Raw genomic sequence first — 18,640 nt, forward strand, 5'->3', positions numbered from 1 at the left:
TCCGACAACCTGAATGCGGCCAGAGAAGATTACAAGGATACACCCTGCGATGGTTTGAATGCTGATGATTAGGTGGTTATCCAGAAACATGTCCTTAAGGGCTGCCTTGATGAACACTGGAGAGGCCATTCCAAGTCATGTTAACAATGGTTATTGCAGTCAAGTGCACTGGAGTGCTTCAGAGGATCCACTCTGCTCACACAAAGAGAGTGAGAGTAGCTGAAGCAGAGGAGGATACAGATGACCATGATATATCGTCTGCTGATCAAGGTCATAGCCAATTCCAACATTGCAGAGTAAATCCAAAGGGGTGGGGATGAAGATTTTTCTGAACCTGTTGATGATCTAGTGCAGAGTTGGGAACAAAGGTTTCAAGTGAGTGAAAGTTCAGATGAAGAGAGCCTGAAACCTCTTAAGTCCAATTGCTGAGTAGTTTGAGGGAAGAGCTGTTGCAATGCAAAAGAGCAAAGCATGAGTGGCAGCAGGAAGAAGGAGTTTTTCATCCAAACAACAGCAAGTTGCAATTAAAAATCAGAGTCAAAAATTCACCCTTCAGAAGCAGATGGGAGAGAGTCTGAGCAAACTGTACGCTCATGTTTTAGCTGGTGGTACTACTAGCATTATTAGCCTCTTTGTGTGCTTATTTACATCTGTGGGAAATATTTCCGATCATATTAATGATGTTGCAATTACAACTAATCATAAAGAATGTAAGCAAATGATACCAGTACATGAATAACATTTGGTTAGTGGTTTTAGAGATCATGTACATACTAAAATGATTAAAGAATACATTGAGATAGTGAAAGTTAGCAGGTGCTACGTCAGCATTTTCCTTCCTACATCAGCTGGGGAGGGATCTACCTATGTTCAGTTAGAGCTTTCGTATTTGCTTTTTTGCAGTGTCTGTATAGTGATCTTTAATTAAGAAGAGTTTCTTTCCCTATATCTGACTGACTTTTAGGAGGCATTGGAGAATCTATTCATTAATGAGAATGAGAGGTATTGGAGAGAGATTGCACAAAACAAATGTAATACTAATAGGAATAAAAAGAAAACATTGTTTGCTGGGTAGGGAAAAGCATGATTTTATTAGAGAATATAATGAAATAGGTAAAAATATAAAGGAATTTGAAACAACAGAAGGTTGGTTTGGAGGAAAGCCAAGAAGAAGAAGTATTTAGGTTTTCAGATTTACATACCAAGTTGAAGACATAACGGGAAAGGAATGGTGACATGTGTATGGTAAGGCATATTCCTATGAACGGCAAGAGAGTAGAGTTTGCAGATGAAAATTATCTTTTGGCTGGAGGTAAACCTATTATGGGGGTAATTCATTATGTTTGTGGAAAGACTGAACATTTTCATTTGCAAAATAAGTGGGTGGGTTCATGTTACCTGGCGTAAGTGTTCCCTAGAAATTATCATGTGGAAGAGTTGGAGGAGGAATATAGTTTGAGGAGAGAGAAGAGAAGTCTTGGGCTGGTGGTTTTGGCTATTTTGGGAGTTATTATTCCTCCAATAGTAACAGATATTAATTATGCGAAGATTAGATGGTTGTCCTAGTTGTAGATAGACTTGTGGATACAGCAGGGTTTTTAAAAGTATTAAATGTAGAGATGTTAGCAATCAGAGCAATGGTGATGCAAAACAGTCTCATCCTAGACATTCTTCTAATGAAAGAGGGCAGAGTCTGTAAGGCAATTAAGGCAGACAACTGCTGTACCTACACTCAGGATTATAGTGGAGCAATTGATTCTTACACTACTAAGATAACTAATTTGACACATGTGACTAGATAATTTGAAGAACTAGGCTAATGGGAAGCTGTTGGATCCTTGATAAGGGAGTGGTTTTAGAAAAGTGGGTGAATATTTGAGTAGTATTGGTGTTGGGGTTCTGCAGTCCATTCTAACACCTATAATAATAATAATGATTTGTGCAGTTTCTCTATTTCTCTATTAAAGTTGTTAGAAAGTCTGATCAGTATATATAATAGTTAGAGTAAAAGTAATGAGAATAATAATCCGAGGAAAAGGAAGAGGCCCATGGATTTTGAGCTATACAATTACAGGGAGTGAGTGTTCCCACAGCTGAAACGGATGGAGGAGCTTGTCCAACTAACTAAAAAATTGAAGGCTTCAAAGAACTAATGGCTGATTAATAAAGTTACTAATGGGGTTTTAATAAAGTTACTAATGGAGTTTTCAGTGATTATTGAAAAATAATCAGAAGGGGGTTTGTGAGAGTTTTTTTCTCAATGTGTGAAATGTAAAATTATTTTGAGAAAATTATTTGTGAGAATTAATGATGTTAATGATATATGAAGTCAGAACCGATGAATTGATGATGTTGCATTTGAAACTATTTGACTACCTTGCCTAGAAGTGTAATTAATGATGTATAGTAGTCATGACACATTTTTGTGTGAGACACCATTTATTTTAAAATGGATGCAGTTTTTGATGTTCTGCTCATCTGGCACCTACTCAATCCCCCTGCCAATCAGTGACCCGCTGCAAGTCATCTCTCCCCTCATTTCTACAGAACACCAAGTGAAAAGATATCAAAGGTGGACAACTGTGTTAAAAAGCATGTATTGTGAATGAAGCTTCAATCGTTTACCTAAAGTATCATTTTCAAGGACTTCTACTGGAAGTTCTGATGCAAGCATGCTAGAGAACATGATTCTATGAGCCATTGTTAAGAAATATTTCATTTTGTGTTGTACATCTCCGGAGTGAATTTGCTGAGGAAGTAGCTGGAAATATTTATCTTACCTTAAGGAATGGGTTAGCGTTAAAGCTGTAAAGAATTATGTAGCTGCTTCTGATTTGCAAATGCGAACCAATTATAATCATACCATGCTGAATTTGCAGCTTCTATCAATAGCTATTTGTTAATTGTGTATAAAAACCTCTGGGTTTTGGGGTCTGTGGGTGACTTTCCATTTTCCTCCCAAGACTCTGTCCATTTTGTTTTAGACTTTTCTTATTGAGAGGCTGACAGTAGTCTTTATGAGTTTGACTGTTAGAAAATGTCTTGACTTGCCTAAATAGGGATTTTACTAAGTTTTGTGATTCTATATTTCTGTGTCTGCGCCTTCATGGCGCTTTATACATTTTTCTCTGTACCACACTTATTAACAATTCTAAAATAAATCTATTTTCCCTATTTTTGATCTCTAAATCAGTTATGAGTACTTCCATGTTTTATTCTGTGTTATCTGTTAAATGTCTGTGAATTTGAAGTTAGTGTCTAAGTGCAAGATCAACTGGAAACTATTGAGACAAATCGATTAGGTTAAAAATCAGGGGGCCATATTCACAAGGATCTATCGCCAACTTAACGGCACTTTATTGCAGCCAAAGTTGCGATAAACTTATCACCCCAATCACAAGCTGGTGTAAACATCCCACAGTACCAGTTTACTCATGGTAGCAGACGCAAAAATCATCGCCACGGATGGCCTCAGCAACTATCGCAAATGAGATGCAGAGTAGGCGTTCCCGCGACAAAAGCTATGACAACACCACTCCACAACCCCCAACCAACACCCCCCGGAATCGGAGGAATTACACTGCCAGCCACATCCCAGTCCCTCACACCTGTCTTGGACATCACCATCAGCCTGGTACCCCAGTCCCCATACATAATGTGCAGGATTCGCTGGAGACCAAGCAAGGACCATACGCCATAGCTGGATGCACGCACGTGTTGGGGGCAATCCACAGCACACATGTCCTACCTGTGCCCCCTAGTGACACAGCACACACTCACCGCAACAGAACGCACACATCTCACATCAATGTGCAGGCAACAACTGAACACCGTGGAACCTCCACCAATGTCGCCTCCAAATTCCCCGCCAGTGTGCATGATACCTTCATCCTCTGACAGTCCATCAGCACCCAGCATTCCCAGGATGGCACCAAGGGAAATGCACAGTCCCTTGGCAAGTAAAAAATGAACACCCCACTCACCTCAACTCCGCAACCATGCAACACACAACACTGGCAATGCACACGACACAAAATCACAACCAACATGCAAATCAACATGCCCACCCACCAGACACGACAGAACAACTCACAACGGTAACCTGGGCAAGCCGTGAACATGAGCCATCAATGGCATGGCAGCTCAGCCACACATGTGGGGAGAGGTGGCAACCAGGCATGTGTGAAGAACCATGAATGGGATAGTACACAATGTCAAGAGTTGCGGAGATGTGCTGGACAGACTGCAGCATGCAGAACACACCCATATGCATGGCGACATACACCGCTAGTGTATGGAGTGTACTGGACAGTGGACGCAACCATGTCACCCCAGCCAGTGGGGGAGTTTGCCGCAATGTTGCCTGTTACGTCCCCACCGTAAGCGTGAGCGGAGTGGGATGGCCCGGCATATGCCAGGTCAGCATAGGTATGTGAATAAAAAGCACGTAGTCCTGGGCGTGGTCCTCTTCCGGAAAGACCAACGTCTCTGCCAGGGCGTCGCCTCTCACCACGCCACGAGGCCGACACCATCCTCGTGAGCAGAGTTGCCTGCGATCCTGTGCGCCTGCCTACCCCGGCCCGCTGGACCCCGAAGACGTCAGGCCACACTGATGACCTTCCGACACCGGCGTGTGTCAAGGATGGCCCACCACGAGCCTGCACAAGCTCCAACCCCGAGGACCACGTCCTTGGCAGCCTCTCAGACCATCATGGCCTCCACGACACAGGCCCGCTGTAGTCCTTTCACGTTGACGTACTCTACTGCCGCCTCCGGCCTACACCACGGTCATGCAGGTCACACATTTGGGACTGAGTCTTGATTACACGATGACAGAGTACATATGTTCATTGCAGAGTTTACACCAGTATACTCCCTTCGACATGGTGCCACCAACTCTGTGCATAGCATTACAACCACACGTGTCTGTGGGCCCACGCGGACTATTGCCCTAGGCCTACGCTGCGCACAAGTAGGTCACAGAATTGGAACTGAACATCGATTTTTCAAAGTCAGATTACATATCTTCGCACGGAAGGAGAGGCGTGAGAGGATGATGCGTTGCAGTCCGGAGGGAATAGGATCATCGTTACAGAGGTCATCGAACACTACTGACAACTGCCCTGTTGCCACTAACTCTGTGCATCGCAAGCCAATGACAGGCGTCTGTGGTCCCCTGCTGACTACTGCCTTCGGCCTACACTACGGACAAGTAGGTCACACATTTGGAATTGAGTCTTGATCATACATTGTCAGTGTACGCATTAAAATGAAGATTCCACTTCACTGTACTCCCTGTGGTCAGGTGGCAGCAACCATGTGCATAGCATCCCAATGACAGGTGGCTGTGGGCCCTTGCTGACCGCTGCCCCCGGCCTACACTGCGGTCGAATAGGTCACACACACCTTTGAATTCAGCCTCGATTTATTTATGGAAGACTTTATGTCTTTGTACAGGCCTCATTGCAGCATCCCCTTTCAGCCCCGTTGCCAATATGTCTATTCCCCGAGACCCATGGTCAATTTCTGGATGGACTTTGGGGGCGACTGACTCCATGGACTTGAGGTTGTTGTCGCCATCATGGAGGTGATACTAACTTTGTGGCGAAAATGAGGCCGTGGCATTCCACTCCACCATTTGCTAATTACGGCTAACATCAGACCTTTTGCCTAATGCCCTGGAGGACCCCTTCCACTGTCCTCCCCAACACTCTGCAACATACACCTCGGACATTGATGAAGACCAGCTCAGGTCGCATGGCCCATCTGACTGCACTGCAAGTCACCGTCCCGTGGCAGGAGCATGTGCCAGCCGCTGTGCATCCGGGGCCACTAACTCTGTGCTGGTCATGTCCGTTACCCCTTCTTCTGGGCTATTGGCTGGCCTCTGAGGCGATGGCCTTAGTGTCATAAACGCCATGTGTCTGTGGCCTCTGTGATGTCCGCTGCCTCCGACCTCAACTGCGGTCCACTAGAGCTCACACATGAAATCGACTCCTGACCGGCCCGGACGTCGCATCACCGCAGGAGGCACACGCCACCTCCACCAGGACAATCTCCAACCGCCATCTGCCAGAGTCAAAACGGTGGTCCTGATAAACCTACGGAGTTGCAAAACACCAGTCATGGATGCAATCATCAGACTGACACCCTGCTCAGCACACTAGGTGCCATTAACTCAGTGCACCGCAAGCCATCGTCTGTTACTGATTATGTTTTGTGCTGTGGAGAGGCTGTGCAAAATAACTGCTGATGGACAGAATGCAGAAGGTGGAGAGGCTGCGCAGCAATGTCATGTCAAGCAGTGTGGGAGACCTGGGCCGTTGGTGAGGAAGCTGATGCAGGTCTAACACACCCCACTGCATCTGCATCTGGAATATCTCGAAGGGACACAATTCAAGACTTTTTCTTCACATGAGCGCGCTCATCTCTAGATCCTCAACCACAGTGCACTGCAACTCACGGACACTTCTGTTTGCATGTTGTGTGTCCTCTTGGCTTTCTCCAGCTCCCTCCATGTTGCTCAGCAGTTGACTCTGTTATGCAGGTGTTTTCAGTTCCCGTTGCACTAGTCTCCACTGTTCAAGTGGTTGCCAGCACCAAGCACTCCGTGCGTGCTGGCTTACACTCACCCCACACACATCCAGCACAGGCATCACTGTACATGTGGCCCTGCCACTAAAGGGGCCGGGTACAAGTGCACGTAGCCAGTTCAACATGATATCTGCCTGTGTCCCTGTGGTCTTGTTGTATGCATGAGTGCCCTGGGCCGTATGACATTACATTGTGCAGTGTACAGCGAATGCAGACATGTCACCACAGGCAGCGGGTTGGAGCTTGGACATGTAGTTTTGTCGTCACCCGCTCATTTCCTAAGGGGACTGGGCTGGGCCGTAGTAGGCAGAGCCAACGTGGGTGTGTGACTACTATTTGCCTGCCCCTGGGCGTGGTACTGTACTGTGAATGTGCATCTGCATGTGTCTCTATGGCTGTGAGGGTCTCCTTTGTGGGGTGTGGGTGGTCCCTGAAGTGTAATGGACACCAACATATGTGATCTAGTTCGCCTTCCATGAGTTAGGACCCCGCCCACATCTGTTCGGCCACCTCCTTTTGACGTGCTGACACATGGCAATGGGGTGCCATGTGTGGGTGGGTGAAGTGTCGTGAGCCAGCTGTGCTCGTGGGTGCTTCCTGCTGTGTGGAAAGAGTTTGGAAGGGAAAAAAGTACAGATTTTGGCCTTTTTGAGTTCTGTCCTGAAGAAAAGATGCCATACAAAGCAGTGCCATGCATTTTATCACACCACTGGATAGACAATGTGTGAGTCTGTGATGGTCAATGGTAGCAAAGGTGGCTGATAGATCTAATAATAAAACTGCCCCTAAGTGTCCCCTTATCAACTATCATTCGTAACTCATCAATTACTAGCATCACTACTTGTTCAATGGCCCACTCTGCTTGTGCATCATCCAACAACAAATTATTATTTAATTCCACAAACCTTCGAAGCTGAGAAGTAAATGCCCTGCCCAACAATTTTGAAAGCTATGGTAGTGGCGAGACATGTCTAAAGTTTGATGGCCCTTCAGTGCATAGGAACGGTTTCTTTGACAGTGGGAGTATAAAAGCCACTTTAAACTCTCTAAGTACTAGATAAAAACTCAGACATTAATTTATAATTTGCACTATGCACACTTCTACAACACAGCTGATAAATTTCTCAAAATGGGCAGAACACACATCTAAGCGGGACCAAGTCTGACAAGTTGCTATAGGCTGGTCTCACCATGTTCAATGGACAGAAGCCTTAATGTTTTGATTTAGACACTCTACCCAATAGGTCTCTGAAACCACCACTGCTTCCTCCCCCCACATCACTAGCCAGTTCGCCTCTGATGTTACCAGTTTTTTCATAAATATATGCTAAATAATCTTTCACCAGCTCTTAATGGGTACTATTGTGTTGGCAATGGCCACTGGAGTATTTAGGGCATCACTGTTCTTAAAAATCCCTTTTGAGACATTATCAACCGCCAACATTTTGTTGAATGTAAGCCTTCTTTTGCTGACCTAACCATGCAATTGTATTTTCACAACTGTTTTATGAAATTCTGTCTGTCCATTTGATTGTAATATTTACATCATGTGATTACCACGTTTGTAGTAGTTTTTTAAATTAGCAGAATTCTTATAATTTTCAATTATTCTGTCCATCTCAATATCTGTCAAGACCTTCAATGAGTTCTGGCTTTTATGCCAACAGGAATGTTTAAATTGAGGCTATGAGATTTTCTTTTTCCATTCTAGGTAAAGCTTATAGCCCATTGGCTTAAAAGTGTCAACAAGAAAAATACTAGGAGGTGGACATAACTTGCATAATTCCATGTACTGCAAACATGTGGAGTTACCTAAGAATTTCATGAGAATACACTCAAATTACATAAGAGTGCAATTCTACATGTAGCACTTTTCTCAGCATAAAAATCCCCCCTTGAGTACAAAATGTATGGGATATAGTACTAAATGCAACAGTGCCGGAATAGTGAGCGCAAATAGCCACTCAGGCTCACTAAATGTGTTCTTGGGGTAGGATTTTTCCCAACTTACTACCGTTATTTAGCACTATTTTCTTAGCACAAAGAGCTCCCTCTCATCCAAAATGGATGCAAGAATGTATTTTGTACTAAGAAACCGCTAAATGCAGCAGATCATGAATAGTGAAATGTGCTCTCGCTTCAGGATCGTTCCCGCAAATTACTCCTAATTACATGAAGAGGAATACTTGAATTATTATGCGTAATTCTGTCTGAAAGAGTAATGCAGAATTACTAAAAGTACTCCTATTTCTCCCGCCTAAAAAAATACTACTGTTCAAAAGCCCAGGGCTGCAAAAAGGTGCAGCACATGACAAGTGGCATAACAACATGTTTCCACATTTGTGCATCACCCTATGCCACCTAATGCACATCATGGTATGCCCCAATAATGTGTACACTTCCGTGCCTATGCACCGTACTTCATCCATTGTCTCTCAGTAGTATAGGATTCAATGCTCATTTCATTTGCAACAACCAGTGCCCACCGGAAGTACTGTACCTATTACTTCCATGCACGTCACACACTGCTCCCATGAGTGTGTCATCCGGTGCTCTCCGGAGGCACATTGTCCAATGATTCCCTGAGGCACATTGCTCACTGCTCTGCTGGGGCTCATCCGCCAATGCTTCTGTGGTGCACACCATCGTGCACTTTCCTGATGTACATCACTAAGGGCATATCATCAAGGCCATGTGATAATTATCGCACAGCGCTCTTAGCGCAAGGATAATTATCGCCGGCCAACTCTGAATTTTATCGTAGAGACAGCGTGCTATCAGCAACGCTTATCTCCAAAGCGATAAAATTCAGGGCGCAAGCTGCCAATTGTGCAATTATCGCTGGAAATCCAGCGATAATCGCACAAGGTTTGGCAAAAGCTTGCTGATAGGGCAAGGCATACTTAGCCATGATATCCACCTTACATAGGATATCATGGCTAAGTCAGTTTTGAAGCAGGCATAAGGAAAGTAGCGATAACAGAGGTTATCGCTACTTTGCGCCCACTTTGCATCTCATTAGAGATGCAAAGATGTGCGTTGGGGGAAAGGGCGATAATGCAAGTATTCACGCGATAGCGTGACCTTGCTGATTAGGCGATAAAATTATCGCCGCTTTCCGGCCGAAAACAGACGCTAAAGCGGTGATAATTTTATCTCTGGGGCTTGATGATATGCCCCTAAGTCTTTCATACAGCACATCATTCTGTGCTCCGCTGATGCGCAGCGCTCTATGCCCCGTGCTCTACCGGGTTGATGTGCATGTGTGCCTACGTTTCTGCTGGTCTACGAAAATGGCGTCTGTCAGCCTGCCGGTCTATGCGCATGTGGGCGTGCTCCATGTGTGCCAGTGTGATGTGTGCCTCTGTGTGCATGAATTGTATAAAAATCAATACTATTATCGTAGTGAACGCTTATTAATCTAGCACGTTTACAGAAATAAAAAATCACCTCTGCAAATGCCTGTAATGTTCCCTAATGAACTGTTGCCCACATGGCACTATACACATTTGTTAACGTGCTTTTCGATTTTTTTTCAATCTGCTCTTGTGAAAGATGTATACAGAGAGCCTTCGTTCAAAGACTGTGGCTAATGTTATTTTGCCCTTTTATCAGTTTGTTTCGCAACTGACCTGAAAACAAACTTTTAAACAGGAACAGAACACATTTCGATGGTTCTTCTGGCAGCCCTCCTCTCACACATGCTCTTGTCTTACCTGAGCTTTGAAGTTGACCTCAAAGACTTGATATTCGTTGCTGTTACTATCCGTCAGCTCTGTGCTGAACTCTTGGTTGGTGATCTTTACCTCGACGGCCACTTCTGCACTGACGGTGGCTGAAAGAAAGAGATTTCTCATGAGAAACTAAACCAGGGTGACACAACCTTTTAACCAGTGGCACCTGGTGACATTTGAAACTGATGAGGTATAAAAGTGTGTGATGAGTGCCCTGTGGCGAACATGAGTAGTGAGTGAGCCCGACTGGCATAAGGGAGTTGGGGGGGGAGGGGGAGTCGGTGTGGTTGTCTCCCTGAGAAAAGTTTGAAAAAAAGAGTGGGAATATGGTGCATTTTCAAGCAATTTTGAGAGAGCAAGAAGGTTAATAAAGCCATAGTGAAAGTGTTGTTATGTTCATATGATGATGACGTAGGTATCTGCTTATGCAGTATAACCACAGAACGTCATAAAAGACATTGAGATAACAATACCTAAGGGGAGCCCTTTTCCCTGCTGTGTTTCACAGTGCACTCCCCCCCCCCCCCCTGCAGCGGATGCTGCTGAAGCACTGCTGAGACACTTGAGTGCTGCAGGGTTAAGGAACTACACTGCCCATGCTGCGGTTCTGCCCCCGACTGTTGGATGAGATGGGGTATTTTTCCTACAGTATTACATAACACGCTTCCCCTCCCCCAGTGGTGCAAGACACTTCTAAAGTTTGCTGAGACTGTTGGGGGCACAGGGTTGAGGAGACTACTCATAATGATCCTCCCTTGCACAGAAGCACAACAAGAATGCCATCTAATCCCATACTCGGCACTCTTACATGTTGAGGAGGCAAGGAAGGCCGAATATCAAAGTTGTCCAGTATTGATTGCACCTGTGCCTTTTTCATTCTCTAACCTACACTCCCGGCCCCTTTCCTCTCTCTTACATTTTCTTTTCATCTCTGCTTTCTTTGTTTGTAGCAGGTTTCCTTCTTTTTGTTCATTCTTGTTTCCCCCTTTTGTGAATTTTCTCTCTGTTCCTCAAAGTCTGCTGATGGGGCAAAATGTGTTTGTTCCAAAAATGAGTGCCGATGGGACCTGCCTGCAATCACCATTTCAAATTAAGCACCAATAAATTGTTATTGTCCTCTTCCCCATCACTTAGGCAATTAATAATGTGACCAACAGACTTGCTACTGAGAACCAGACCAATTGGACACTGATGATGCTAACGAGGAAGTATTTATAAATCTTTGAGGCATAATGCTGAGTAACATCCACAAGGTGGTACATGTTAACAAAAAATGTAAGTAAAAAAGCAAAGAAACTTCAAGCACATATAGGCCTTCACTATGATGTTGGGTGGACCGCCACCTACAGGCCGTCGGTGGAGGTCCGCCTGACATCCAGGGCAAAGGTCCGAGCACAGGAGTACGATACCGGCAGTCAGAACGTAGAGGGGGGGTGAAGACCGCCGCCTCCGACTGGCTCAAGGAGCCCGTCGGGGTGGCGGTCACACAATAATCCCTACAATGAAGGTGGTGCCTGCACAGGTACAGCCGTAAGGTTATGATGTCCATTTCAACAGCCTTTTCATGGTGGTCCCACCGCCATGAAAAGGCTGTCAGAATTGGACTTTGGGGCCCCTAGTAGGGGCCCCGTCCCCTGTGAGCCACTGCTTTGTGTCCAGGGGGGCACATGTGGTGCCCCCCAAACATCCATGCACAGTGTGCCAGGCCCATGGTGCCTGGCACACTGTGCATGGATGTTTGCAAACATGCTTTTTTAGGTCTCGCCTTGGCAGCGCATGCGCTGTCTAAGCGAGACCTAAAGTAATCTGTATATTGGCTTCGACTCTGTGTGATTTCTCCTGCACCTCGAGATTGGATGAAGTCTGGCATTGCTGTGGTTTTCTTGATTTCTGTTAGCTGTTGGTTTTATGGTAGATTGGATGAAGTCTGGCATTGCTGTTGTTTTGTTGATTACTGTTGGCTGTTAATTCTATGGTAACTTTCGTGTAGTCCCTGAGGCAACCGCTTCGCTGGCACTTAATTGCCTGCAGTGAGCCATCTGGTTGAGGGAGGGGGGCTACTCTCCCTCTTTACGGTCACTTGTCTTTGCAGTCTCCTGTTTCCTTGTATCAGAGAATACCTTACTTCCATTCAGTTTACCTTTGATTCTTACCTCGTGAATGCGTGTTTCCTTTCACTTTGTCCTACCTTTTAACTTCTATTGGGCGAATTGAAGGTTTACTTTTTGCTTCCTGCCACAATGACATATTCACTACTGAAGCCACACAGGAGGCTGCTCACAGCATTTGCAGTGCAATACCTGTCGTATTAGTCAAACTGCCAGCTCTTGACATTGTAGCATTTTAATAAATGCTCATTGTCATATTAGCGCGCTCGCGCTAAATAAACACAGGAGCCGGTGGTTTGGTTTGTACACGCGGCTCCGACTGCCCGCCGAGGCCACACCTCTTTATTAAATACCCACTAGCGTCTGACGTCACGCGTCAGCGCTAGCGCTCTCCGGCAGCGCTGTAGGCTAGAACGCCTCATCGCGCGCCGGACATTACAGACATTGCAAATGCAAATTTTTATTTCATTTCAAAGTATGCCAGTATTAGCATAAACAAAGAAATTATTTTCACGAAGAAAAGGGTACAGTACCACAGGCTGTCCCTAGGTGTCCCTGGTCCTGCACCCTTTCCTTCGTGAAAGATATTTATTTGCGTACTGCTGGCATACTTTGAAATGGAAGAAAAACAATTAGCATCTGCAACGCCAATCGCTCACATTTACATAATGCTTCATTTAGGATTCGTCTCCACCGAGGGAGCATATCTTTCTCTCCACTAATTAACCTCTAGAGTGATTGCATTTTTTCACACTTCTTGGGAGGTGTAAGTGTTCCCCAGAAAGTGGAGCGCTCATCTGATGTCATTAATATGCTTTTATCTCGATAAAAGGAATAGCCGGCCTGTCTGCTCACCCGCCTTCTGCGTGTGTGTAAAATGGTCCGGAAGTTACGCATGTTTACACTTGTGTGTAAGGTCTGCTAATGGATTGTTTTCATTTTAAAATTAAACATGCTTTTGCGATGGTGTCACCAGCACATGCGACCACTGTGACCTGTGTTCTCAAGGCATGTCTCGGGGTGTCATGCATGTGAACGCTGTCTGCATGTGTCGAGAGCGAGGCCAGGAATGGGGAGAGGATGTGGTTCGTCGGATAAACTGAAGACTTTGGTGCTGGAAACCAGAGTTCGAGCCTCAAGGTCGCGTCCACATCCTGTGATTCTGGGCAAATCACTTAATCTTCCCGTGCCTGAATGTGTAATATAAATACGGTGTTCATGTAAAGCGCTCCAATACCTTCGGGTCGAGTTTGCGCTATATAAATATGCAAAAAAAAAAGACATGGTTTGCACCGCTGGGAGCAGCTCAGACTCCGGCACGTTCTCGCCATGCTGCCTGCCAGTTGTTCTGAGTCGGACGTGAGAGCAGACACCATTGTAGCGTGGCAGGCCTCGGTCTCAGTTAGTTGGGGGTGATACCAAATAAAGGACACAGAACCTTAGTGTGAGTTCTGGGCTACTCGAAGACCACGTGCGGTCTTGCCCACGTTTATTTATCCCCTCGGGACGAGCCCGCCCGAGGGGTGGGTGGATGCGTGTTTTAGCGCAACATTGTATAAGAGAGCCCAGGTGGCTCTCTACATTCCTCCTTTCTTTTAGTTAGCTGTCCCCTAGTGCACCCCATCATGGGGAAGTATATACATAGTCTTTTAGTCTCTGACTAGGTGCAGGATTGGGGCGTAGTCCATACCGTTGACTTCTAGTGGAGGGGTCGGGAGACCTGTCCAACGGGGTAACCCCAGGAGCACCGGCCACGGGACCCCAATCAGTTAGTCTCTGATGGTCTTCTCCACCTGGGGCCGCCGACTGCCCGCTTGCCGGAGGTGACACCCCTCCACCGGGAGACGCCGGGGCACCACTCTCCGTCAAAACCCCTGGTGACTCGAGCCCTTTGCCATCCATGCCCGTCTCGGGAACCTCCTTGAAGCTCGACACATTCCTGGTGACGGTCTGGTGTCCTCTCCGTGCCGTGATCATGGTCCCTTGCACCTGGGTCACCTTCCACACTTCAGGCTCATAGGGAGTTCGGAACTTCCAGCCGGGGTGCCGATCTTTGATGACCACACGGTCTCCAACTCGTACCACTGTGTCCTGGGCTCTCCGGGCCTCGCTAGCCTTCCGGTTCGTTGCTTCCCTCCGCGCCTGAATAGCTACCCCGTCTCTTTCCACCGGGGCCCAGCCTGGATCCGCCGGAATGCTGTCCTGCGGGGCTCGCTTGAACAGGATGTGAGCAGGAGCACACTTGGTGGTGCTGTGTGGGGTCTGGCGGTACATTCCCAGGAATTGATCTAGAGCTGCTTCCAGATCTTCCTCGTTATCCACGGCGATCCGCAGCGCTCGATTGAGCGTCCTCATCAGCCGTTCCACTTCTCCATTGGCTTGAGACCAGAGGGGGGTGATTTTCCGGTGTCGGATCGCCAGACTGGTCAGGTATTCCTGGAACTCCCGCCCCTGGAATGAGGGCCCATTGTCCGACTTGACTTCTTCTGGCAGCCCCATAGTTGCGAATATTCTGTCCAGAACCTTTTTGACGTGAGGGAACGCAGTGGATGCTATCACCTCCACTATCGGGAACTTCGAGAAGGAATCGACCATGACCAGCATGTGCCTGCCGTCTGGGAATCTCCCGAAGTCGATGCTGAGATGGGTCCACGGCGTCTTACTTGCTTCTTCTGTAATCACTGGAGCTGGAGCCGGATCTCCTCCGGTGATAGAGCAAGCGTGGCACTGTCGGACCATTTCATCCACTTGCACGTCCATCCCCGGGAACCACACCTTGTCCCAGAGCCGGGCCTTAGTCTTGGCCATCCCCTGGTGGCCCACATGCGCAAGCGCCAGGATTTTCCTCTGGAGGCTTTCTGGGACCACAATGAGCATTCCCCTCAGAATGACTCCTTCTCCCCCTACGCTGAGTTCACTCCTGACCTGCCATAGTTGCTGTCGAACGTGACTGACCTCTGGTCGCAGGGCTCGAACCCCGTCTAGGAAGCGGGCCCATCCATTGCTGTCTAGCGCCCTGCGGACGCGGGTGAGAGTAGGATCTTCCTGAGTGGCTTGACCGATCTCCTCCAGGGTCATAGCTTTCGGGCAGGACCCCTGCGATACCATGCTGACGAAGGCCTCCGTGTTGCACGTGTCTTCCGGTATGGCAGCTGATGGGGTTGATCGCGGATGCCGGGACAAGTAATCCGCGGGATTGTGAGCCCCCGGCCGGTAGATCACCTTGAACTGGTACGCCTGGAGCTGCACGGCCCAGCGTTCGATCTGCGGCGGTGCCAGCCTCGACAATCCGGTGAACAGGGGGAGTAACGGCTTGTGATCCATCACGACGGTGAAGTCCTGTCCGCACAGGTACAAGTGGAAGTGCTGGCAGGCCCATTTGATGGCCAGCGCTTCTCTCTCTATCTGGGCATACCTCGTCTCAGTGTCAGTAAGCGCCTTGCTAGCGTACGCAACGGGCTTCCATACTTCGTGCCCATGTTCCTGCAAGAGGACGGCACCGAGTCCCACCGGGCAGGCATCTACTACCAACTCTGTCTTCCTCCGGGGGTGGAAGTAGGCCATGATTGTCTTGTCGCGGAGCCCCTCTTTGATCTCTTGGAATGCCTTGTTGGCCGCCGGGGTCCACTCCCACGGGTGATCGTGGCGCGTGAGGGCGCGTAGTGGTTCAGACATCGCGGCTAGCCTCGGGATGAACCTCCCACAGTAGGTAGCCATTCCAAGAAAGCTTCTTACTTCAGTGGGACTGCACGGGGTGGGTGCCGCTCGGATGGCTTCCGCCTTTCTCGGATCTACCAGCAACCCCTCTCGAGTGAACGTGTATCCAAAGAAGTCTACACTGTCCTGGTAGAAGGAGCACTTCCCTTAGTGCAGCGTCAGCCCGCACTCTGTCAGTCTCCGGAGGGTGGCCCGCAGGTGTGTGTGATGCTCTTCCAGCGTGTTGGAGTAGACTAAAATGTCGTCGCTGAGGTTGATCACGCCCTGCAGACCGGACAGGGTCTCTCGGATGGCGTTCTGGAATACCTCTGCCGCGGAGGAGACACCAAAACTCAGCCTTTTGTATCTCCGGAGGCCGACATGGGTCGAAAACGTGGTGATGTATCGACTGCTGGGGTCTAGTTCTAGCTGGTGGTAGCCAGCATTTAGGTCCAGCTTCGAGAACCATTTGGCCCCGTTGAGGTCCGCCACGATGTCGTCCATCGTGGGGGTGATGTGCTGCTCCCTCTTCACTGCTGTGTTGGGCAGCCGCATGTCCACACAGAGTCTGATGGCCCCTGGTTGCTTGGGCGCCACGACCAGCGGGGACACCCAGGGAGTGGGTCCGGAGACTTTTTCAATGACATCCAGATCTTCGAGCTTCCGCAACTCCTCTTCCACTTGCGGGTGCAGGTTGAACGGCACCCTCCGATGTCTGAGGGCTACCGGTCATATGGACGTGTCTATGTGCAGCTTGAACTTCTTGCCCTTTAGTTTTCCCAGGCCGGTGAAGAGTGTTGGGAACTCCTTGAGTATGTGCTCGGCGTGGGAGTCATGAACCTGGTTCGCAAAGAACACTAGCCCAAGGTAATCTGCAGTATGACAGCTGAGCAGCATCCCTTTCTTGCCTTCTGTGTCATGAAATTGTGTCTGAGTCGAGTTTCCCCTGCTGGCGATGGTGGCACTGATGACGCCACGGAGGGGAAGAGGGTCCGTCCCTCCATACGTATAAATCCGCGCCTTGGATGGCGTCAAGGGGGGTCTCGGCGACAGACGGTCATATTGGTCGGAGTCCATCACATTGACCGACGCCCCTGTGTCGAGGAGGGCTTGGACCTCGGTGCCTCCCACTGAGACTGAACACATGGGCGGCGGCCTCCGCCGGGAGCCTATCCTGCTGACTTACGATACTACGAATACCTCGTCGTCCTCATCCTCATATATCGGGGCCCGCGACTGTGGCTGACGGTCTTCGCTTGGCAGCGGGTCTTCCTGCGAGACCTGGCGCACTTGCTGTGGCCCGAACCTGGGTCTCGATGACGGTTGTCTGAAACGCCCACCCCGGCATACTCTGGCATAGTGATTCATTCTTCCGCAGTGGGAGCATGCCTTGCCTTTTGCCCCGCAGACTGCCGTTGCCGGGTGGTCGTCCCCGCAGTATCCACACGAGGCCCCAGTCGCAGGTTTGGGCGCTGGGCGAGGTGCGGCCGGCCGCCTTTGTATCGCTTCCACCTTTTCTTCTTTGATGGGTACGCTCTTGAACCCCGGTCCTGCGGCCACGGGCACGTGTAGGGCCGCTTCCATTTCCTCCGCCCTGGCATCGGACAGCTCGTGGGACCGTGCTAGTACTAGGATTTCATCCAGCGAGATCCCTGGCTGCCGGAGAATCAGCTTCCGTAAGAGTTTGGAGCGACAGCCCAATATGATCTGATCCCTTATCTCCACTCTCTGGTCCGTGAAGGGGCACGTGCTGGCCAGCCAGCGCAGCCGCGCGTAAAACATATGGACGGATTCGGTGTCGGTTTGCCACGCCCTCCGGAACTTAAACTTTTCAAAATCCGGGTTCAGTTGAGGATCAAAATGTCTATTCAGCGCAGCCACCGCTGCGTCATAATCATCATCATTCCCAGTGTTGGGAAGCGTGTCGAACAAGTCATAGATTTCAGTACCTCCATAATATATGAGTAGTGACCGCTTCACTGCCCCATCGGTTTCTCGGGTCCCTCTAAAGTAGTGATTCAGTCGCCCCGCCCATGCCTTCCATCGCGGGGCGGCGGTAGCTGGGTCTGCGGTTTCGCTGAACGGTGGTAGGGGCGCTACTGCGTTGTGGGTGACCACCGGTGGCGGTGGTGGGTAGTTGCCAGCACCTGCGTTGGACCCGCCAGCTTGTGGTGCACCAGCGCCTGCCGCAGGCCCTGAAGACATCGTGCGAATGTACTGGTGGGACCTGTGGGTTTTGCCAGTGCTTATTATCCCAGTGTGGTCACTCTCACTTAGTACTGAGGCTCTGCCAAGGCTTGTTTATTAAACTTCTGGGAACATTGGTTTTGCCAATGCTTGTTGCTCCTGACCTCCTCTCCCTGCTCTGGGCCTTGTTGTTCCCTCCCACGGACTTCAGTTGCTGCACCACGCAGCCTTGGACACAGTTCAGGCAGGCAGGAGAAAGGGCAGCCCTGTCAAGGCCCCCTCCCCCGATCGGCCGATGCAAACCAGGGCCAGCACGAGGTG

General features: G+C 48.7%; 1 protein-coding gene and 1 long non-coding RNA gene across 2 annotated transcripts in view; one reads left to right on the forward strand and one right to left on the reverse strand.

Moving 5' to 3' along the window:
• LOC146780111 (uncharacterized) overlaps positions 1-18,640 on the reverse strand; it is a 597,326-nt gene that overhangs the window by 444,837 nt on the left and 133,849 nt on the right. The window contains exon 4 of the mRNA XM_085638049.1: positions 10,311-10,429. Within this exon, the coding sequence (XP_085494175.1) occupies positions 10,311-10,429 (119 nt within the window). The remainder of the gene's footprint in view (positions 1-10,310; positions 10,430-18,640) is intronic.
• The window catches only part of LOC146780113 (uncharacterized), a 153,327-nt gene that overhangs the window by 27,373 nt on the left and 107,314 nt on the right, over positions 1-18,640 (forward strand). The window lies entirely within an intron of this gene.

This window comes from Triturus cristatus, chromosome 12, assembly GCF_964204655.1.
Source record: "Triturus cristatus chromosome 12, aTriCri1.1, whole genome shotgun sequence".
Taxonomy (NCBI): domain Eukaryota; kingdom Metazoa; phylum Chordata; class Amphibia; order Caudata; family Salamandridae; genus Triturus; species Triturus cristatus.